This window comes from Anas platyrhynchos, chromosome 3 (assembly GCF_047663525.1).
Source record: "Anas platyrhynchos isolate ZD024472 breed Pekin duck chromosome 3, IASCAAS_PekinDuck_T2T, whole genome shotgun sequence".
Lineage (NCBI taxonomy): Eukaryota > Metazoa > Chordata > Aves > Anseriformes > Anatidae > Anas > Anas platyrhynchos.
Genome location: NC_092589.1, coordinates 107,771,022 through 107,791,548, shown reverse-complemented (window position 1 = coordinate 107,791,548; position 20,527 = coordinate 107,771,022). Strand labels below are relative to the sequence as shown.

Sequence of the window (20,527 nt, the reverse complement as noted above, 5' to 3'; positions counted from 1 at the left end):
GGTTTCCACAGCTATCAAGTCCTTGATAGCAAAGTATCTTTACCTTTATACTCCTTTGGAATAGATAGTGATTTGTGATAATGTTTGTTTATTTTAAAATAAACTTTGGTATTTATTGACCTCTCTTCTAAATAGTAGCAAAGGAAATAACTATATTAGAGCTTCTTAGTTGTGTTATTCATTTGTGTGTGTGTTTTATGGAAGCACTTTTCTACAAGAGTTCTTTGGAACTCTTCTAGACTACAGGATTGTGGCAGATCAGACTTGGCATTGATGGCAAGGGGGATTCTTTTCTTTTGCATTCCCGAGTTGGTTCAAAAGTCTTTTTTTTTTTTTTTTTTTCTTTTCAGACATCTTGTCAGTCAGACAATAACTTTTAGCAAATTGAAAGCGAAATAAACCCTTTTAATGAAAGCCTAAGCTACTTACCTGAATAGTGCATTCAGGTGACAGTGATGTAGAGCCCCATGTGTAATATAGCAGCTCTTATCTACTGTTCTAACAGACATGATGAAATTAGTTGGTTTCAAATTTTAAATTGTGAAAGCAGCTGTAGCTTGCAGCAGTACTTCTACCTCTCTTAACATTAACTATTAAATAAAAAGCATTAAAATGTTTTATAGACCATGCGGTATAAAAAACAAAGCCTGATAGATTTTGGTACATAGTCTGAGAAGGTGATATAACACTCTGTGATTCCTTTGTTTTCTTCAGAAAACAGAGAAGTTGTATCTTTGAAATTTTGGTGCTATTAAATTAATTAGTTCTTTAAACAAAATAGACAGTTGGAGTGTAAACCTGGCAACACCGGGGTGAATATGAAAGAACCAGATCGCTTCTCTGGGACTAAAATTCTACCGAAGGTGTTTTGCACCAGTTTTCCGTCACTTTTTGTTCTGTCCTCTGTGAGTCAGTAATCATAGAATTCTGAAATCACCGAAGTATGAAGTAACGACCTTTTCCCTAATGAAATTCAAAAAAGTCTTGAAAATTGATATATAATAGCATAATATGCTGCTGAGTATGTTTTTGTTGTATCATAATCTCATTTTAAAGTTGATTGACAGCATATGGCAATTACAGTATGTTTTACTCTTGAGATTATGGCATTAATAATGCATGCCTCATTATGCATTCATTCTGAAATGAAAAGAAGTTTATTCTAAGACTTACTGCATATTTGGTTAAAGAGATTATTTCTATAAGCCACTTTATGTACAGAGAAGTTCAAAAGAAGCACTTATATGGTTTGTATTAACTATTTCTTTGATTAGTTGGTAACAAATAAACATGTTTTTCTGTTGTGCTGTGAATTTGAACTTGATGAAAATTGCACATAATCACTGTTTCTTAATTAATTGAAAACTTAATTGTTTCTTGTGGAGGATCTGGTCAAATTTGATTGCCAAAGTGTATAAAATGCTTTTTATAATTTTAGCAACAAGAAATTTTATGTTTATCTTCCATGGATTCTATTCCATGATCTTGGTGAACAACATAATGAACCTTTCTTGCTCTCCCCAGCATCCATCCCACTCCCTCAGCAAAACAAAAGAGAAACAAAAAACACACAGCAAAACTCTATCGATTTAAAATTTAACATCTCAAAGTTCAAACTGTAGGCTGGATGGTATGGAAAGAAAGTGTATTCAGAGCTTTCCAATCTCTTTCTTGATATAAATCAGTTCCAAGTGTCAGTTTTGTCTTACATTAAGAGTATTAAGAGTGAATGACATTTTATTTCCATTAGTAGCAGACATTTTTCCCTTAATACGGTAGAACCATTACACTTAGCAAACAGCTAGAATCTAGAGACCTAAATTAAAGCTTACAAGGTTAGGTTTCTAGCCTGTGGGCTCAGTTCTAGCCATAAAAATAACTCAAAAATAACTTCTCCCTTAGAAATCAGAGATTAATTTAAAAAAAAATTGTCTGTAGTATTTGCTGTATGAAACTCATCTTTAACAATGAAACTTACTTACTTGACTTGGATATCAAAAAGAAACACTACCTTACTTGTGGCATATATACTGAGGGAAAAATGATGTCAAAATTCTAATTTAATCAATTGTAAAGGTAGAAAAAAATCAAGTGTGGTTAGAAGACATCAAATCTCAAATTGAAACATACCTACCTAAGGTGGCCTGTGGCTGGATGCGGGGAAGAGTCAGTTTGATGCTCATCCTTAGGTGACTTCTTTCCTTAGATTTTAGGTAAAAATTTCTGTTGAGAAATGTATAAACTCAAGATGAGACTTCATTGATATACATCCATTTTTACCTCTGTTGAGGGAGAAAAAAGGAGTGATTGCATTCAACTGTCTTTTATGTAGTCTGTTGGAAGTGTCTGAATTCATGCTGTGAATGAACTAATGTATTCGTTTCAAAAGGGTCAAGAAAAAAACTTTCAGCAGTGAGACTGGCTGAGGTCAACCTGAGATGTTTGGTATTTTCATAAGTTTTTATGGATGACAATTTGAAAGGTAGCATAATATAACTGTCAAATTAAACGTGAAGTAAGAGTGATAGTGTCAAATAGATAAACTGGTGGACAAGAGTCAATTTTCAGTGATGTTCTCTAAAAGAATGCACAGGTCCTCATTTACTACAGAAAATGTAATAGAATGAGAGAACAGGTTGGGCTGTAAGATTTTAAGATTTTTCTAACATCTCTCAACCACAAGTGCTGTGTGCATATTTTTTTTTGTTATTGTTGGCTTTTGTTTTTTAAGCAGAAGCTTAAAATTCCTATACACATGCACTGGACATGTCTACTTTTACATATAATTAGAGATTTTACATATAATTAGAGATTTGAAATGCTGCTTTGAATCACACATAAAAGTCTTAAGTGTGTCACCCTTAGTCTTCATGTCCAAATAAACAAATAATATGATCAGGAAATGAAAGAACTCCTTAGTTTCAATTCTCCATAAACAGAAGCTATCTATGAACAAGTATTTGCTCTTTCAGAATCTCTTACAAAGTTGAACCTTACTACTCAAACAAAGAAAAGTATTGTTTTGTCTCCGTAAGTGTTGAACTGAAAAGGCATTAATGGCATGTCCACGCCTTTAAAGCAAAATTCTTTCTAAATGCAGATTGTCTACTCTGGAAATAGAAGAAAGAGCACAAAGTCTTGGTCTTTTTGAGACTTTGAAAACAAGTCCTGAAACTTTACATGAACACATGGTTAAATATGTTTACCCAAGTATTGAAGGTAGAGATCATCAGCGGTTGCTTTATTATTTCACACTCCTTGAAAATTGTGGTTGCTCAGAATTTGTGAAGCATGCTGTGAAACCTGAAACTCACATTCGACTCCTGAAAAAATTCAAAGCAGTTGCACCAGGTAAGAGAGTTAATGTGTTTTTTTTTTTTTTTTTTTTTCTCCTAGCTGTATTTATTATTCTGTTATATGAGTGTTGACATGGTTATGTTTATCTAACTTATACTTGCCAAGCACTTCTTATTATTTTTTTTCAATGAGCATATCAGATGCCTGCAAGCAATTTGGTGGGTTAGTCGTGCGTTATAGGAAGAGAGAAGTTCCTTCTCTTTGTATTACCGGAAATTTAAGTTAATTTTTTTTTGCCTATAACGATAGATTAAAAACAGATTTCTGTTGGTGATGCAAGTCAGAATTATTAGCAATGATGTATAATGATTTTTTAAGAAAAAATAGTCATCCTGAAGCATAATTTTCTAGCCTGCAGGTTCAACATTAACTGTCTTAAGTCATTTGAGAATATTAGCATTTTTGTAAAGAGGGTAATTTTATTTTGTATTTTTTTCTTTGATGTTACTTTTTGTCTTTACAGAAATACATTATTTATTCCTCTTGCATTATTAGACAATACATATGAAAGAGAACTGCTGGAAAGTATTTTGAAACTTTGAATACCATTTTCAATTTGCTTATAAAGTCAAGTATTGATAAGATACTATTAAGATGAGCTTTTATAGGATTTATATTTAAAAAAATGGTCTCATGATTCTACGTACTAAAAATATCCTTGCATATTTGAAAATCTGTGTTTTTTTTGTGTGTGTGTGTATATATATATCAATATATGAAGTCAAAATATGTTCCAGGGACTGAGAGATCTCATATATGAGGTCACCATAAAATCCTGGTGTTATCTGCATGCAAACCTGTCTTCCTCCCCAGTCCGTCAATATACGTGATTGAAAATGGAAGTGGAGCAAGAGTTTTTCTAGTTCTGACTGAATTGTACAGAAATGTGGAGTTTGAGTAGATTTATATTTAAATAACTAAATAACATTGAAAATAATGAATAACTTATATTTCATTTGTCTTTTTCTCCTTCTGTCAATAGGTCTTAATTACAAAAACTTAATAGATGAAAACGAAAACCCTCTGGGAACTCTGGAGCCAGTACTTACGAGTCAAAATATCTTATCTATTTCCAAACTGGCTCCCAAAATTCCTAAAAAAGATGGCGGTATGCTGTTACCAAGCTCTCTTTATGCTGTCTGGTTACAAAAACTTTTTTGGAACGGTGATAACCATCTCATTAAAAAAATACCAGAAACTATGGATGAGTGGCTACATGCATATGATGTGTGTTCAAAGTACTTTGATAGACTTGATCCAGATGATATCATCACTTTTATTGATGAAATTACCTTTTCTTCAAAAGCTGTCACAAAGGTAAGCAGATGCATTTGAAAAAACTCAAACTTCAGGTGAAGCACGGTTGATACACTGTCAGGGAGAAATTCTCAGCAAATATTTGCAGTTTTCATTTTACAATTTTTAAAGATACGTAAAGCTACCTTCCTATAAACCTCTCTCTTCTTTTTATATCTGTCACTGTATAAAATATATGTATATTTTATATATCATATATCTATATCGTATATCATATATATCGTATATCATATATATCGTATCATATATATCGTATCATATATCTATATATATTATGTTTATAACATAGAGATATATGATATATCATATCTATTATATGTATATAGTATATAGATATATATATAAAGGAGTTAGCTCTGAGGATCAGAAAGATTTTCATGGCACCCCAAAGTCCCAGTATTGTGGTTCATCAGAGAATAAGATACTTCTCTTATGTGTTTGTTTATTTCACTTGTGCTGATCCTAAAATTCGCTGTGCTGCAGGCTTCTGTTTACTACCAGGCTTTTGCATTCTGAATAGGATATTCCACAGAGAGGTGTTCCGCCACTGCGTATGGTTTCTAGGCACTGTAATAATGTAAATTATAAACTCTGTTGTAATTTCCATCTTGCTGAAAGCCTGTTACTGAAAGGATGTACTTCTGTGTCTGTAGCATATACTACCAGATCTACAGTTTCTTTTTGCCCAGTGAAATCTGTTTGTAAAGGTATTTCTAACATAAAGTTATGTTAGAAATAAAGTACTGTCAGCTGTCTCTTACACCTCTTCAGTGGAACCATTGTTGTGATTAGGTTTTCGATCCTTTGTATCAAGTAAACAAGGACATAAAACTCAGAGTGTGTTCAAAGGAGGGCAACAAAGGTGGTGAAAGGTCTAGAGGGGAAGGCATATGAAGAGCAGCTAAGTCCCTTGGTTTGTTCAGCTCAGAGCAGAGCAGGTTGAGGAGAGGCCTCATGGCGGCCTGCAGCTCCCTCACGAGGCGAGCGGAGGGGCAGGCTCTGAGCTCTGGTCTTTGGGGACAGCGACAGGACCCGAGGGAACGGCATGGAGCTGTGACTGGGGAGGGTCAGGCTGGGTGTTAGGAAAAGGTTCTTCACCCAGAGAAGAACCCCTTACCTGTGCAACCTGCTGTAGCAAACCTGCTTTTGCAGGGGGGTTGGACCCAATGATGTCTGGAGGTCCCTTCCAACCCCTACAATTCTGTGAAGAGAGTGGTTGGGCACTGCAACAGGCTCCCCAGGGAGCATAGCACTGAGCCTGCTGGCATTCAATAAGCATTTGCTGAAAATGTGGTTTGATTTTGGGGTCATCCTGTGTAGACATAGGAGTTGGACTCAATGAAACTTGTGGGTCCCTTCCAAACAGGGATATTTTGTGATTCTAAATATTCAGGTTTGCATGCCTATCAGGAAAACACTGACGGTCATGCCAAGGTTTCAGTTGCCAGACATGACCCTGAACTGAGGTAGCCAGGGGATGACTGTGCTATAATGAGATGGTAATAGTGTCTTCATGTGTGATTGCTCCTCATGACTACAAATTCTTTCTGTTAATGTACCTTTCAGGAAAATTTCTCATTTAGTGTGGATGAATGATGCAGGGAAAGGTTGGATAGCCTCCCCTGTGCATGTGCTTTGAAATTTTTTGTTTATTTCTGTTTAGGATTCTAATACAGTTTCTCTAGTCCCATAAGATGAGTAGGAGTAAAGGGAAGGAGCTGTTGATGGCTCCTTCAAGGTTATTGCTGTTGCTATCTAAGTTAACCTTTTTAGCGGAAATCTGCCAGCTTTTTGGATGAAACTCAAAGTCATAAAACAAACTCAATAAGTGTTTGAAGAAGTTGGTCAAATCAGCTGATTTAGTATCTACCATGCACTGGGTTTGGGAATGAAACAGCTATTTGACCAGCTTGCAACTAAACTAGCCTTTCCTTAAAATTCAGTTAATGGTTTTCAAGTGCAAGTGTATGATGAAAAATTATTGTAGTAGTTATTGAAAAAATATTTCCGAGAGATCTCTTTTCTCTAACTTTCATCTGAAAAGTGCTTCATACATAAAAGTTGTGTTTTGGTTTGCAGTTGTTACTTAAAATTTCATCTTGTTTTGAAGCAGTGATGGTCATGTAATCGCTATTTTAACTCTCTACATCAGCACTTTCTTCCCAGCCCAGTTCTGTGGCCAAGGGCATACTATATTGGTTTCTTACTCCCCTAACACTTTTGTACATTTCCATATTTCATGGAGGTATTGATACTTAATATAGGTAAAAGATTGAAAAAAAAAAAAAAAAAAGCATAATGATTACCATGAAGTAATTTCTAATCTCACTGAGAACTGAGACAGCATTTTTTTTTTCTTTTTTCTTTTTTCTTTTTTTTTTTTTTGCTTTTAAGCGGACCTTGAGGAGAAGCTTAAAGCGAGATAATGGAAGTAGGATTTTTAGGAACTGGTCCTGGGTGTCCGTGCTTGGGAATGGGTTGGACCAGATGACCTCCAGAGGTCTTCCTACCTCAGCCATTCTGTGATTATGTTGCTGGAATCCCAGGTTTCTGTGGAATTAGAAGGGAAGCTGTTTCTGTCATCTCAGAGTTGAATGTTAATCACTGGCAGTAAGAGTGGCAGGGTCAGGATCTTCATACATAAGTAAATGTTACTTGTACAATACTTTATTGAGAAATACTTAGATATTCTTAAGGAAACTGGCTTCTGTGGTGAATTTTCACCCTAAAGAGTGAAATCTGTTGAGCTGAAATAGTGTGTGATATTCCTTTACTTGAAAATGAAAACAGCTTTTTAGTACTTTTTATCACACGTGGCCTATAAAATTAAAAATATTTTTAAACTATAAAAACTTGTTAAAAGGAAAACTCAACTTCACATTCAAACAAAAATTGAACTAGCCCCTAAGCTGTTTTTTGTCACGGGGTGTGACACCAAATCTCATTACTGAACTGACTAGAAGTACGGAGGGATAGCCATTCACATTTGAGAATAAAATAATCAGAGAAATTAAATAGTAGTGCTGCAGTTCAGCACTATGGAAATATGAAAGCAAAATTAAAATGGTCTTGGAAAGAACCTGTATTCTTTTTTTAATGCTTTATTCTGTATACACTGATAGCCTCATGACTTGCAAACATGCAGTATATTCACATTGTTCTCTAGGATATAACAGTTAGATGGAGTACTTGAACTGTTTGCCTTTTGCATCTCTCTTAATTGCATTTTGAACATTAGAATATACAGTAGAAGAAGAAAAATGAAAAAGGTAAATGTTTTAATCTTTTATGAGGTTTACAAAATGGATACATAAATCCATCTGTGGTCATTAAATTTTAATGTGATATGAACAGCATCACCTTTTCCCTGCTTATAGTAAAACCTGATGTTGAGACCTTGTTCAAAGTAACAAAATCATACCTAATTTCTTTTAATGGGAATGGAAATGATTCATTTTTGAACTGTATCCTGGGTTGCATAAATAGAAGTGTGGCCAGCAGGTTGAAGGAAGTAATTCTCTTTCTCCGTCCTGATCTCATGAGATCCCACTTGTAGGAGCACATCCAGTTCTGGGGTCCTCAGCACATAAAGACACGGACCTATTGGAGAAGGTCCAGAGAAGGGCCACAAAAACAGTCGGAGGGCTGGAGCACCTCTGCTGTGAAGAATGGTGTTGAGAATTGGGATTGTTCAGCCTGGATGAGAGAAGGTTCCAGTTAAAACGTTTTCCAACTTTTCAATATATAAAGGAGCTTAATTAGAAAGACAGAGAAGGACTTTTTACAAGGATGTGTAGACATAGGACAAGGGGTAATCTGAAAGAGGGATGTTTTAGGTAACATCTTCAGAAGAAATTCTTCATTATGTGGGTGGTGAAACACTGGAACAGGTTGCCACAGAACTTACAGATACCTCATCATTGCAAATGTTTAATGTCAGGTTTGATGGGGTTTTGAGCAACCTGGTCTAGTAGAAGGTATCCCTGCCCATGGCAGGGAGGTTGAAACTAGATGTTCCTTAAGGTGTCTTCCAACCCAAACCATATGATTTTATGATATCCTTTGCATTTACTCTGTTAATACTGGCAAGATTTCCTTCGTTGTTCCCAAAATGTCCTCCCATTTTGCTTTTAGTATTAAATAGCAGTAGATAATTGCTGTGGTTTACAGCAACAGCACTAAAACATGAGAGCAACCCCTACATTTTTCACCATGTATATTTAGCGAAAAGTAATATGCATGGATATATAAAAGCTGTAAAACATTCCACTTGCTATTCTTTGTGAAGCTTTCTATGGCTTTACAAGTAGATAAGTCTAATTCATGATGTAAATATCAAATCGACTTCCTTAAAAAGAATGTTTATAGCAGCTTAATTTTCCTCTTTTTATGGTAAATCAGCCTCTTTCTTATTCAATACCATACAAATTCAAGCTTTGTTTTCTATTTGTGTAATTTTACTTGAAAATTAAAGTTGTTTGCATGTTTTCGTCCAGTATACCAGTAATTAAAACAGCTGATGTTAAAGTATCTAATGCTGTGGGTATGGGCAGAGGAAAGAAAGTATATTGGAAGCATCTTTAAAATGGTACTTGAAATTAAAAATTAGCAAAGTATATATGAATTTTAAAAATGATATTTCAGAGTTTGTTTTGGACTTCCAGGTGAGGCTGCTGGGTTAAGAACACAGCAGTCTGCTGTTTGTCTTGTCTGTATGAAGAGTATTTCTATCTGTATCTGTTCTTGAAGTACTCTTGGTTTCTGGAAGCTTAGAAATCTATAATCATTGCCTGGGTTCTGTTCTCAGTTCCATTCTGACACGCAGGAATGACTCCTTTGTGCGTGGTGGGAGACTTCATTCAGTGTATGTATAACTCTGTATCCAGAAATTCATCTCTATGGGAAGTTTAATGGAAAAAAGAGAAAAAAAAAAAAAAGACGTTCTTGTTTTGGTTTAAACATGTAATTGTAAAGGTCTTTCAAAATAGTAACTTGCTGTTCTGTATAACTTGTGCTTTAAATAAGTCGATTTGAAAGGAATTTGTGTCTCCCTCACATCCAATCTGTTGTGGCCTGCACTTTTTAAAATTTGTGAAACTGTAATATCCTTTGAGAGATTGTGCAGCTATCAAGTTTTTTTCAATCTTCATTGCAGTAGTAGCGTGGTGTAGGTTGCATGTACTGGCAGATAGTGTGAAGTTATCTGCGATAAATGTGCAAGCAGATCAAAGTATATATATGGCCTAAGTTGGTAGACCTCCAAGTGATCTTCACTTACGATCATAGTCTTGGAGATACATCTCATACCATAAGCTAAACCTAACAAAACTAACCTTAAGTTAATTTTCTGTGTTTGGGTTTTTCTTAATACAAAATTCAAAGAACAAAAACACCACCAACAAAAAAGTGGCAGTCTGCAAAAATCACGAATATTATTTGTTAAGGAAAGTTTGGTATGTTCTATTGTGAGTCAGATTTAATGTCAATAAAAGAAAGGACAACAGAAGAAAGTACATGGAATACTGATCTTTTTTTTTGAATAAATGACTAATAAGAAATATGGTTGTTTCTCCTAAAATAGCTCATTTAGTTTTGTACAATAATGTAGGAAAGTGGAGCTACCTGAACTCTAGGCACTGCTGTAATACAAATAGTAGCATATAGATAATAATAATGATTAAATATTGAGCAATCTTTTTCAGCTGACAGTTGAAACCAGGATAGAAGTGACTAAGAAGGCTATTAAGGCAGTCAAACATCTTTCTGAGAAATCAAGAAAAAAACCTTCTGAGAATGACATGGAAGATGCTGAAAATCCATCTGTTGCTTATGAAAAAACTCTGAATCACTTGCAGCAATCTCTTGCTCATCTGGAAACACTCACTCATAGTTTTATTACTTACTTGAAAAACAGCAAACAGGTAATGGTTACTGATCACATGTTTGTTTTGAGTGTAGCTATAACTAGCAGTGATGCACATCAAGCTGCTGTCATATTTTGTTAGTGTTTTATAGCTTTGTTTTTGTTGACCCAGTCTTTTAAAATTCTTTTCCATCAGTCTTTTTTGTTTTGTAGTATATGTATTATCTTGGTAGAAATGAAGACCCTGAATGAAATGTACCTGTAAATAAAGAGTACGTTGTTTCATGTTCAAAAATTATCTGTTCACAGGATGTACTACAGAAGTATGGCTATTTATATGATTTGTCAAGATCAGAGAGAGAAAAAATCCATGACCAAGCAGTAACTATGTGTATAGATGGTCAGCCCCTGGATATGATACAACAGTTGATACAAGTTGCTGTTGGAGATCTAGGTCTTTCTCCCAAGGACATTGTTCAGTGTGCTATTAAAAAAATTATATGCACTCTAAGGTAAGTCTACTATAACCATTGAATCTCTCCTCCTTTTTTAATAAATAAATAAATAAATAAATATATAATATATATATTGAGCACTTGCTTGCTTTGGATGTCTGGATTTTACAGAAGATATGGCAATGAGAAGAACTGAGTTCTTATGCTCTTGCTGACCTATATTTTTCTATTCAGATAAGATAGTTATATTTCTCTGAGTTTGGGAAGCCTGGGCAATTGGAACAAAACAAGCAACATTACTGATCCTGTTCACTGAAAAGTGCTTTTAAATTTTAAATCTTGGCTTTACAATATTGTTCCATTATGTGTGTGTTTGTACATTTTTGATTTTTTGGCAAATTTATAATTGGACATAATTTTCATTTTAAGAACAACAGAATTAAAAACATGTTTGTTGGAGATAGTGTGTACATGCTTCTGCAGGTATTTGGGCAGCAAAGGTCTAGCAACAGCTGTTGCCACAACAGTTAATTCTACAGGAATAAGTACAATTTCCATCTTTTGAATAACTTTCCAGGGTATTTCGGGAAACGTTCTATTTTTTATTTTATTTTATTTTTTTATAGTTTTCAAGCTTTTGAGATGTGTGTTTCTTTAAAATCATGAATATATAGGCCATAATTCTTTGTTCTCTTAAAGAACACTTCTTTAAGTTTTTTCTCTTCTTCTTCCACCTCCCTCTGTATCACATCCAACCCCCAAATTAAGTCTAATTGTTCTATGCTTCCTGCAGCATTTTAAAGCAGCAATGATTAAAAAGCAAACAAAACACACAATTAGCTGACTTCCTGGACAGAAACAGATTTCTGATGTGAGGAAGGACATTTATTTGATCAACTTTTTCAGTGTTGACATTTACTGTTTATTGCTGCTGATAGTGTCATTACAGAGGCGTTCCCTGCCAGAAGTAAGGCTTTATTTCTATCTTTTTCTAGAATTCACAGCTCCAAAACCTAAGCATTTATCTTTTCCATTGTATTACGTAAACCAAACCAATCTGTTCATACAACTACAGCAAGCTGAGTCATCTTTTATTTTAAAAGTATGGAGAAAATGCAAAATAACTAATTTCCATACAGTTTATAGTTACGAATCCTTGACTAATTGTGTCGAGATGTTGGTGAGACCTGAGTGATACAAAGGAAGATGAAATAAGTTGATGGTGGCCATCTTAATCTCATTATCAGAGAGTTCAGAGTTTATATAAACTTCACTACAATGATCTTTTAGTTGCATGATTCTTTGTAGTATGGCTTCTAAATTCTAACACTTGTGAGAAAGAATCTATAGAACTACTATAATCACGGTGTGTTTCTTCAGTACTTGTCATGTCTTAAGGAAGGAAGATTTCTGTATTGAAGAGCATACTGCCTGTTGGGTTAGCAGCAGCCTCTATTTAATGTATGTAATGTCTTCTAGCCCAGAAGGGATGTTGCTTTCATTCACGAGTCTGAGACTGAAACCATTTTAATTTAACTTGCATTTGGGAGAATGTAACGTCTCTGGGAATATAGAACTGTTAAAAATACATGTGTGTGAGCATAGTGAAAATATGGACACAGGTGAGGGAAAGAAAAGCATGTTTATTGAAAAGCTGTTCAGTTAAATAAGGTGCTTTTTATTCATTGTGTTTAATACTCAGTCCTAACTGAGCTTGCCATTTTTAATACCTCCTGTGGTTTGGTAAGAGATTTGGCAGCTTTCATAGCCATGGTGACCACAAAATTCTTTTGGCACAAAACGTTAGACATAAGTTAGTATGTCTTTTGAGGTTCAACTTTTTCCCTGCCACAGTGTAAGGCACTATCCAAAGGATAGGTTATTTATTAGGACAGTGAAGTAATAGGGAATGTGGTTTGTGGGCTTAAATGGCAATCTATAAGTTGAGTGTACATTGATAAGGTTTGTTAGGATTGAATAAGCCTGTGAAGATGCCCTTATTCTTTTAACAAGGTTTAGGATATTTGAAAGTCTGTGAATTTTTGTAGCTACTTAGGAACAACCTGTCCTCTTTCCTGTCAAAGAGTTAGCAGAGTTCAGCCCTATGACTTAACATGATTGAATCAGTGTGTCTTTGTGGATGTTTTCTGACACAACTTGACCAAAGAGTATATTCAGTCTCCATTGCTGTTAGACTACATCTGAGATGTGAAATTCTGAAAGAAGCAAACAGAGAATGAAGTTCTAGGGTTTTACGTCTATATCATTATTCAGGAAAAAAATAGAGCACAAGTGTTTTTTTTTTTTTTTTTTTTTGTGTGTGTGTGTTGGTGGTTTTTGTTTTTTCATCATAGTTGACAGAATACCAATCAGCTCTTAAAAATCTTTTTGTTGGTTATGTTCTTTTTCCTTCAGAGCAGCACAAAAACACTCACTTTTTTTTTTTTTTTTTTTTTGGTTTGGTTTGGTTTTTTGTTCTTCTGTAGTCCAGTGACAGCAATTCATCAGGGATTTTTATTTGTAGATGCTGTCTTGGATTTGATGTTGCAGAGTGCTACCTCTCTCTGGCTGTGTCTTTGATGTACTGAATATTCCAAGTGAAAGACCATGTGTTGATGACCTATGTGATCAGTAGAAAACTTACTTTATTTTTTTGAGGAAGAGTAGTGGCGGGGGATAGGGGAGAAGGTAGTTTTATATCATAACAAATGAACAGATATTTCTCATTTAACTATTTAGAACTCTCTTCTGAAGTATTTCTGTTCCAAAGAGATGTATGCAACACATACTAAAGAGTATTCAATTGTTAAATGGCTGTTAAACTCTATCACTTTTAAAACCAGCTTAGATGGATAAAACTTCTGCAATTTACTTGATTCTTTTGCATGTGGAAGAATTACATGTGGGTAGGATGATTTGAATACGCATGCCAGAAATACAGAAACAAATATAGCATGGAAAATAATGTATAGCTCTACCTATTTTTTTCCTTAGCATTTGTGTGTATAATCAGATTGGATAGTCACAGATAAAAAGAAGGGAGCCTGTCAAAGCATTTGCAGCCCTCTTTGACAGAAAATGAATGTCTCCTGTCACTCAGTTTGAGTGTTCATAGCATCCCCAGCAATGGCAGAGTTTTCTGCATAGCAACATCAGTAACATTGTCTTTCTTGTATGGCCATGTCCATTTTGTGAGGAATAATTTGGCTTTAGATGATCCAGGTCCTGATGTTCCTGGCTGGAATGATACATCTGGTCTGTGTGATGCATCTGGACATAAAGTCTATTTAATTCAACAGTAGTGATTCATATTAATATGCAGACTAGGATGGATGTCCTGAAATTCTTTTACTCTTCTCTATACTAACATATTTGCTTTTTATACGCGTTGCAAAGCTTGAATGTCTGAAAGTTTATTTAATAAAGTTTTTGCATATAGACCACAACCAATAACTCTTAATCAGTACTTAAAGAATGGAAAGCCATTAAACCATTAAAGAATGGAAAGTGCATCCCTCCAGTGGAAAAAAATGGAAAGGCAGAGGAATTACTTGGAGGCTTCAGAAGAACTCAGAAATTCACAACTTTTCATCTGGTTTGTGATGTGCATTCTTTTGACAAGTATTCTTCTTTATAAATACAAACTGATGTTAAAAAAAAACAAAAAACAACAAGAAAAAATATTATGAAACAAGATGGCCCAGTTAATTTACTTTTTTTCTGTGCAACAGGATGAGAGGAAAGTCATGTGGTAGGTAGTAGTCACATAATGAAGTCTGGAAAGTTTGCCTACTACAATGGTAAAAAGCATAAAGTAAAAGCCAATGTAGAATAAAAAATACTTAAAATAATATTATCCCTCTTACGAAATTCAGCAAGATGATATTATTATAAGGTAGAGTCTCTTTAAATATAGTGAGCATTTAAAAGAAAGGTTGTGACTTGTCATCTCTTTAGCCTGCTGGCTTTGATGCCATTGCTGTGAATGAAATTGTATGCATCTCTATCCTATGCTCAGATATTAGCTTTCTAGCTAGACCATAACACAAATCAAAACACATTAACCACAGCATTTTTGTGCAACACTTTAACTTCAGGGTTCATGGACAAAAAGATATGTTTAAAGAAAGTCTTGCCTGTGAACCTGGAAAGCTGAATTATTCTTCAGTAATTGTAACATTTCAAGGGAATACTCTTCACATTTTTTTTTCCTGAGCTTTGATATGTTATACAGTGCAGTTATTTTATGTAGTAGTTTTGCAGAAAAGAAATTCCTTTGACAATTAACATTCAGAGTAGTGCTTGTAGGGTTATAACACTGAACTGGAGTTTGCCTGGATTTTCCGTAGCTATGGTGACAGGGAATGTAATTAAGGTACAGTGACCATAAATGAAGTAGGCCTGTGTGGATGTAAAAAAAATGTGGTAGTGCCTGTGATTTACCTGAAACTTAAGCAGAGACACATCATGTCTGTGACTGAAAATATGCATCCTTCCTTCCAGTTTCATAACTACAACCCCCCCTTCAAACACAGTAAAATATCTTCTGTTATTAAAGTATTGACTGACTACTGCAGAAGATTCTTCAAGAAAATGTTGCCTTTGTGAAAAATTACTTTTTTTTTTTTTTGTCTTCGTGCTGGGTTCTGCAGCTGGGATGGAGTAATGCCAGACATGGCATTACAGACATGGGTACAGACTGAAGATGAGTCATCTCAGCAGAAGGGGATCTGGGGGTGCTGGACAACAGGAGGCTTAACATGAGCCAGCAACATGCCCTGGGCAGCTAGAACAAACAGCATTTTGGGGTGTATCAAACACATCATGGCCAGCTGGTCAAAAGAGGTGATTCTCCTCCTGTGTTTAGCGTTGGTGCAGCCTTACCTCATTGCTCTCTGCAGCTTCCTGATGTAGGGAGGCAGAGGGGGAGGGAGGTGCTGTTCTCCTCTCCCTGGTAAACAATGACAGGACATGAAGGCATGGCACAAAGCTGTGCCAGTGGAGGTTCAGGCTGGACATCAGGAATTTTTTTTTTTTTACCATGAGGGTGGTCAAACACTGGAACAAGCTTTTTGGAGGGGTGGCTGATGTCCCATGCCTCTTGATATTCAAGTGGCATTTGGACAATGCCCTCAATAACACAGTTAAATTTTTGGTAAGCCCCAAAGAGGTCAGGCAGTTGGACTAGATGATCTTTGAAGGTCCCTTTGAAGGTCCAACTGAACTGTTCTGTTCTGTTCTATTCTGTTCTATTTTTTTGTTCTATTCTGTTCTGTTTTTTAATAGCGTGCAATATTACAGGGTTAACATCTGCCATATATTCGCAGAAACAGTAACTCTTGTTAAATATAACATATGTGTAGTTATTTGTCTAAGGGTATAATTTCAGAAGCAGCATTGTCCAGTTCTGTTAACTGCTTTTATCTTCCTTGACTCTGTAATTCTTGTGCACAAAATTTAAAGTAGAAAAAAAGCTACTGTCAACAGAAATTAGTTACTTCTTCAGAAGAAATCATGGGATTCTGAAGGTTTTGGTAATGCTGATAGTCTAACTAGACTTATCTAAGAGTCAGTTTATTCCATGACCAAGATCACTCATGTCATGTATTGGAAACTTTCCATGATCCATGACTTAAGGAATGTTCGTGGATGATGAAGAGAAGTTTGTATCATGAGTGAGAATCTTCTACTTAGGAGTCTATGTAGTCAGGGAAGGCATTTTAGCTGTTGAAGACATTATGGCCTCCTTTGTGCTCAGATGGATTTTGTGTTTCATGAAATTTTGGAAGTATTCACCAGGCAATGAGCAGGACAGGTTTGGTGGGAATTCTGAATTTGTATTTAATAGACAGAGCACCTAACTTAGGAGGAAAGCAGATTTTTCACCATCTCATCTCGTTTGAGCAGGGGTTCTTCAGGGAAATCTTGCAACCTGGTATCTTATAATTTGATAATAATTCTTACAGAAATGACTGTTTGACGTTATGGCTTCTTTTCCCCAGTTTGGAATGATAACACCAACAATGTATTACTTGCTTATTTTCCTGTTATTTAAAAGAAGCACAAAATAGAGAAAAATAAGGCTGGATAAAGGAAAGAATTATCAAGTATTTATGATGAATAGTATAATTAGGTTAAAAGACTTAGATGGATTTAATTTATTATCCTTTCAAGCATTCTTTGTACTTTGTTGCATTTGAAGAACTTGATTAAATATGCATCACTTTTTCTGAAACTGAACTGAAATCAAAATAAGCTGTTATCAGTGTAATTACACCAGGCTTATACCTATGAGTTTTGAGGTGAATGCTGAATTGTATGTTGTTTAAAACATGCATCAAGTAGCGTATAATCTGTATAAAAAAATAATCCTTCATTAATTATATTTGATTCTGTTAGTAGCTGTTAATTTTAAATCAGTAAGAACAAAACAAATGACACAATATTTGTCTCGTGGGCTGTAATCTCTTTTTTGTTTCTGTAACAGTTCTTGGGAAGTTTTTGGGAAGTACAGGCAATATTAAGCTTTTTAAAAGATTTAAAAATTCAAAGATTTAAAAGATTCAAAAAAGATGCTAGATGTAATTTCTTTTACATATGTTTTTAGTATAGATAGCTCTAATTTATTGCTTGAGATTTGCCTCTTTTTATTTTCTTCTCCTTGCCTCCCTCTCAGTGGAATAGTACCTGTCTGTGGATGACGAGCTCTAAACTTAGAGCAAATGAATGTATCTACCATACCCAAGAACTGGCTTCACAGCTGTATTGTCTGAAACAGTGATTTGCTGTTTTCAGAAATGTCCATCAGCTTTTGTGTATATGTTTCTCTTTACCCATGTTTTTTGAAGTGCTTAGAACCTGGTTGCCATAGGAGCTACAGATTCTTATGTCTAATTAGAGATTAAGGGCTTTTGCAAGTTAAGGGACTTTTAGCAAGTGCTAGGACTGTTCAGAATCAGTCTGCAAAACTGAAGAAACCCAGAAGCTAAGGTTTGCTAGTCATTCTCCTTTCATATGAAATTTACATAGGTACACTAAATGTAATTTGGAGTAAGTAGAAGTACTAAGATCTCCATGGCCCATCCCTACTGCAGCCTTATTTCTTTTCCATTTCAGGTAACTATCGTTCTCTTCTTAGTACGTAAGGTTTATAAATATTCCCTTAGTTTTCTTTAGATATGCAATATTCATATGCTTTGTTGATGTCCTTTTATTACAAACTTACTAAAACAAACAAACAAAAAAAACCCACAAAAAATAATACAGAAAAATGTAAAGTGAGCCTACGGAGAGGGCATTAATGAAGAGTCTTATTTCTGGTCACTCAGGGAATATATTGTAGATTTTCTTGGCTTTTTTATTTTAAAACAAATTTGAAACCACCTCTTAATGCTACTTGCAATGAATGGTTACTTTAATACTGCTGTTCTTTCTATGATTTCCACATTTGTGTAGTGCTGGTGTAATCTAAATGTAGAGGATTTTGTTTGTTTCATTTTACAGAGCATTCTGATCTGGTGTGTCTCCTCTGTGGAAAAACACAGACTTTTCTGAGACCAAAGTATTTGACTGGACAGACATTTTCCCCCTTTGGGAATCTGGAACCCTGGATATTTCTTTACCATAAACTATAACTTGATTATTTTCAAATATTCTCAAGATGTTTTAAATATATGAATTTAAACTTAACACTTCTAAAATTTTCTGAACTACCGTATGACAGTATTGGTATTAACAATAGCACTTCTTTGATGATCCCATCAAAGTAACGGTATTTTTTGAGGAAAAGACTGGTGTTAAGATCTTTTCAGTCTTACTTCATACTTGTGAGTGTGGTATAATAACACAAAAGGAATGGTAAGGTAAAACAATATTTAGATTTCATTGTGCAACAAATTATCTTGTATCTGTTCTGAATGAAGTCACATGTTTTTTAATGTATTGCTGTTCACTGAAGTGCTAGTCATGTTAAGTTTTAAAAAAAATATATTGAATACAGGAAGACACTAAAGATTTTAAGAATTCAGGTTTGTATGCCATACAGTATAATCATTTTTAGGCAAAATATTTGCCTTTCTGAAATAATACATGACAAAATTATAAAAATTCATAACTCTTGACACAAAATCTGTGAAATAGTTCAGTAAACTGTAATTTTTTTTGCAAATTAGAGTCAGCTACAGAGTATATTTTTGCTTTAAACAACAGTCACCAGACTCTAGACTTTTTTTTTTTTTTAAGAGATATAGTAAGAGGCTGACATTTTTAGTAGCAGAATAGCTTTGATATGCTGATGAACAGTAGAGAAAATACACCTTATCTCTGGGTTTTTGAGTCATCCTAAGTAAACTGACTTTGGAACTATTTGCTTTTGCCTTCCTTTGCTTCAATGCAGCATTGACAAACTCTTAAGATAGGCAAAACTGTTGTTTTTCTAGTTCAGTACAGTCATCATTGCTACTGAAGTGAAGCATGAAGAGACACTGTAATTTATTGGCATGCCAGTGTGAAATCTCTTCCTCTCTCAGCACTGAGTTGCATCTCAAATTTGTTTCCCTGAAAATGTTAGCAGAAAAAAAATCACTTCCACTGCATTAGTAGTGAAGCTTTTTCTCCTATCAGGATGACTTTTCCAATATTTATTTTCACCATGGAAAAACATTATGGTTTAACTGGAACATCTGATGGGCAGTGTGATTCACACTCTTCCGACCTATGCACAATAAGCCGGCAATGGAACAACATCCTATCTTCCCCTTTCCCACACACTGTTCTTGAACAACCCTTTTTCTCTTTTTTCCTTTTTGTTGCTTCTGGTAAGCATGAATCAGCAGAAAGGATTCTTTTGACATCAGGTTACAGTCAAGTTGGTTTAAACCAATATGATACAGTATGAGGATATTTGGAAAGAAAAGATGGTGATGCTTAAGTGTATTTGTTTACTTATTACTGATGAGATATTAAAGGCAATAAACGTGTTTTGCTATGCTACTCTGTGTTATAAATGTTAAATTTTATCTCTATTTTCTTTCCAGTTTCACTGCTGTCTTTTAGTATTTGTCTTTCCAACTTTTTTCTTGTTACTCCTCGTATTGCTTTGATACAAAAATAAGGGTGCTAATTAAGCAAGGAAAGTAGAAAACTTCCATAAATGCTGAACAATTCATATGTATCCTGCAGTTGTACAGATTTAGATACAATGTTAAGGGCTTTTCATGGTGAATTTTGTCTTACTTTAACAGAGCAAATGACAGTTCTTCTACATCAGTGAAAGATCCACTTGGAATCCTAGAAGGCATCGTTTCTGCAGTGCATGCAAGTGTTGAAAAAGGGTAAGAACTTACTATATGGATTCCTTGGTTAGGCTTTGAAAGATACTTCTCATGAAAACCTTGAAGGTACAATACTGAATATGGATCATTTTTTTTTTTCATGGGTGTATATAATGTGTTTACACTTTATTTCCTAGGATTTTATTTGGAACAGGCTATCACTTACAAGGTTCAAAATCTGAGGCCTGACAGAAGCTTTTACT

General features: G+C 34.8%; 1 protein-coding gene across 3 annotated transcripts in view; it reads left to right on the top strand.

Annotated features, from left to right (window-relative positions):
- The window catches only part of NBAS (NBAS subunit of NRZ tethering complex), a 177,912-nt gene that overhangs the window by 105,966 nt on the left and 51,419 nt on the right, over positions 1-20,527 (top strand). For all 3 annotated transcript variants that reach the window (XM_027455253.3, XM_027455251.3, XM_027455252.3), the window contains 5 exons: positions 3,101-3,351; positions 4,340-4,674; positions 10,377-10,595; positions 10,847-11,049; positions 20,235-20,324. In XM_027455253.3, coding sequence (XP_027311054.1) covers positions 3,101-3,351; positions 4,340-4,674; positions 10,377-10,595; positions 10,847-11,049; positions 20,235-20,324 — 1,098 coding nt within the window. The remainder of the gene's footprint in view (positions 1-3,100; positions 3,352-4,339; positions 4,675-10,376; positions 10,596-10,846; positions 11,050-20,234; positions 20,325-20,527) is intronic.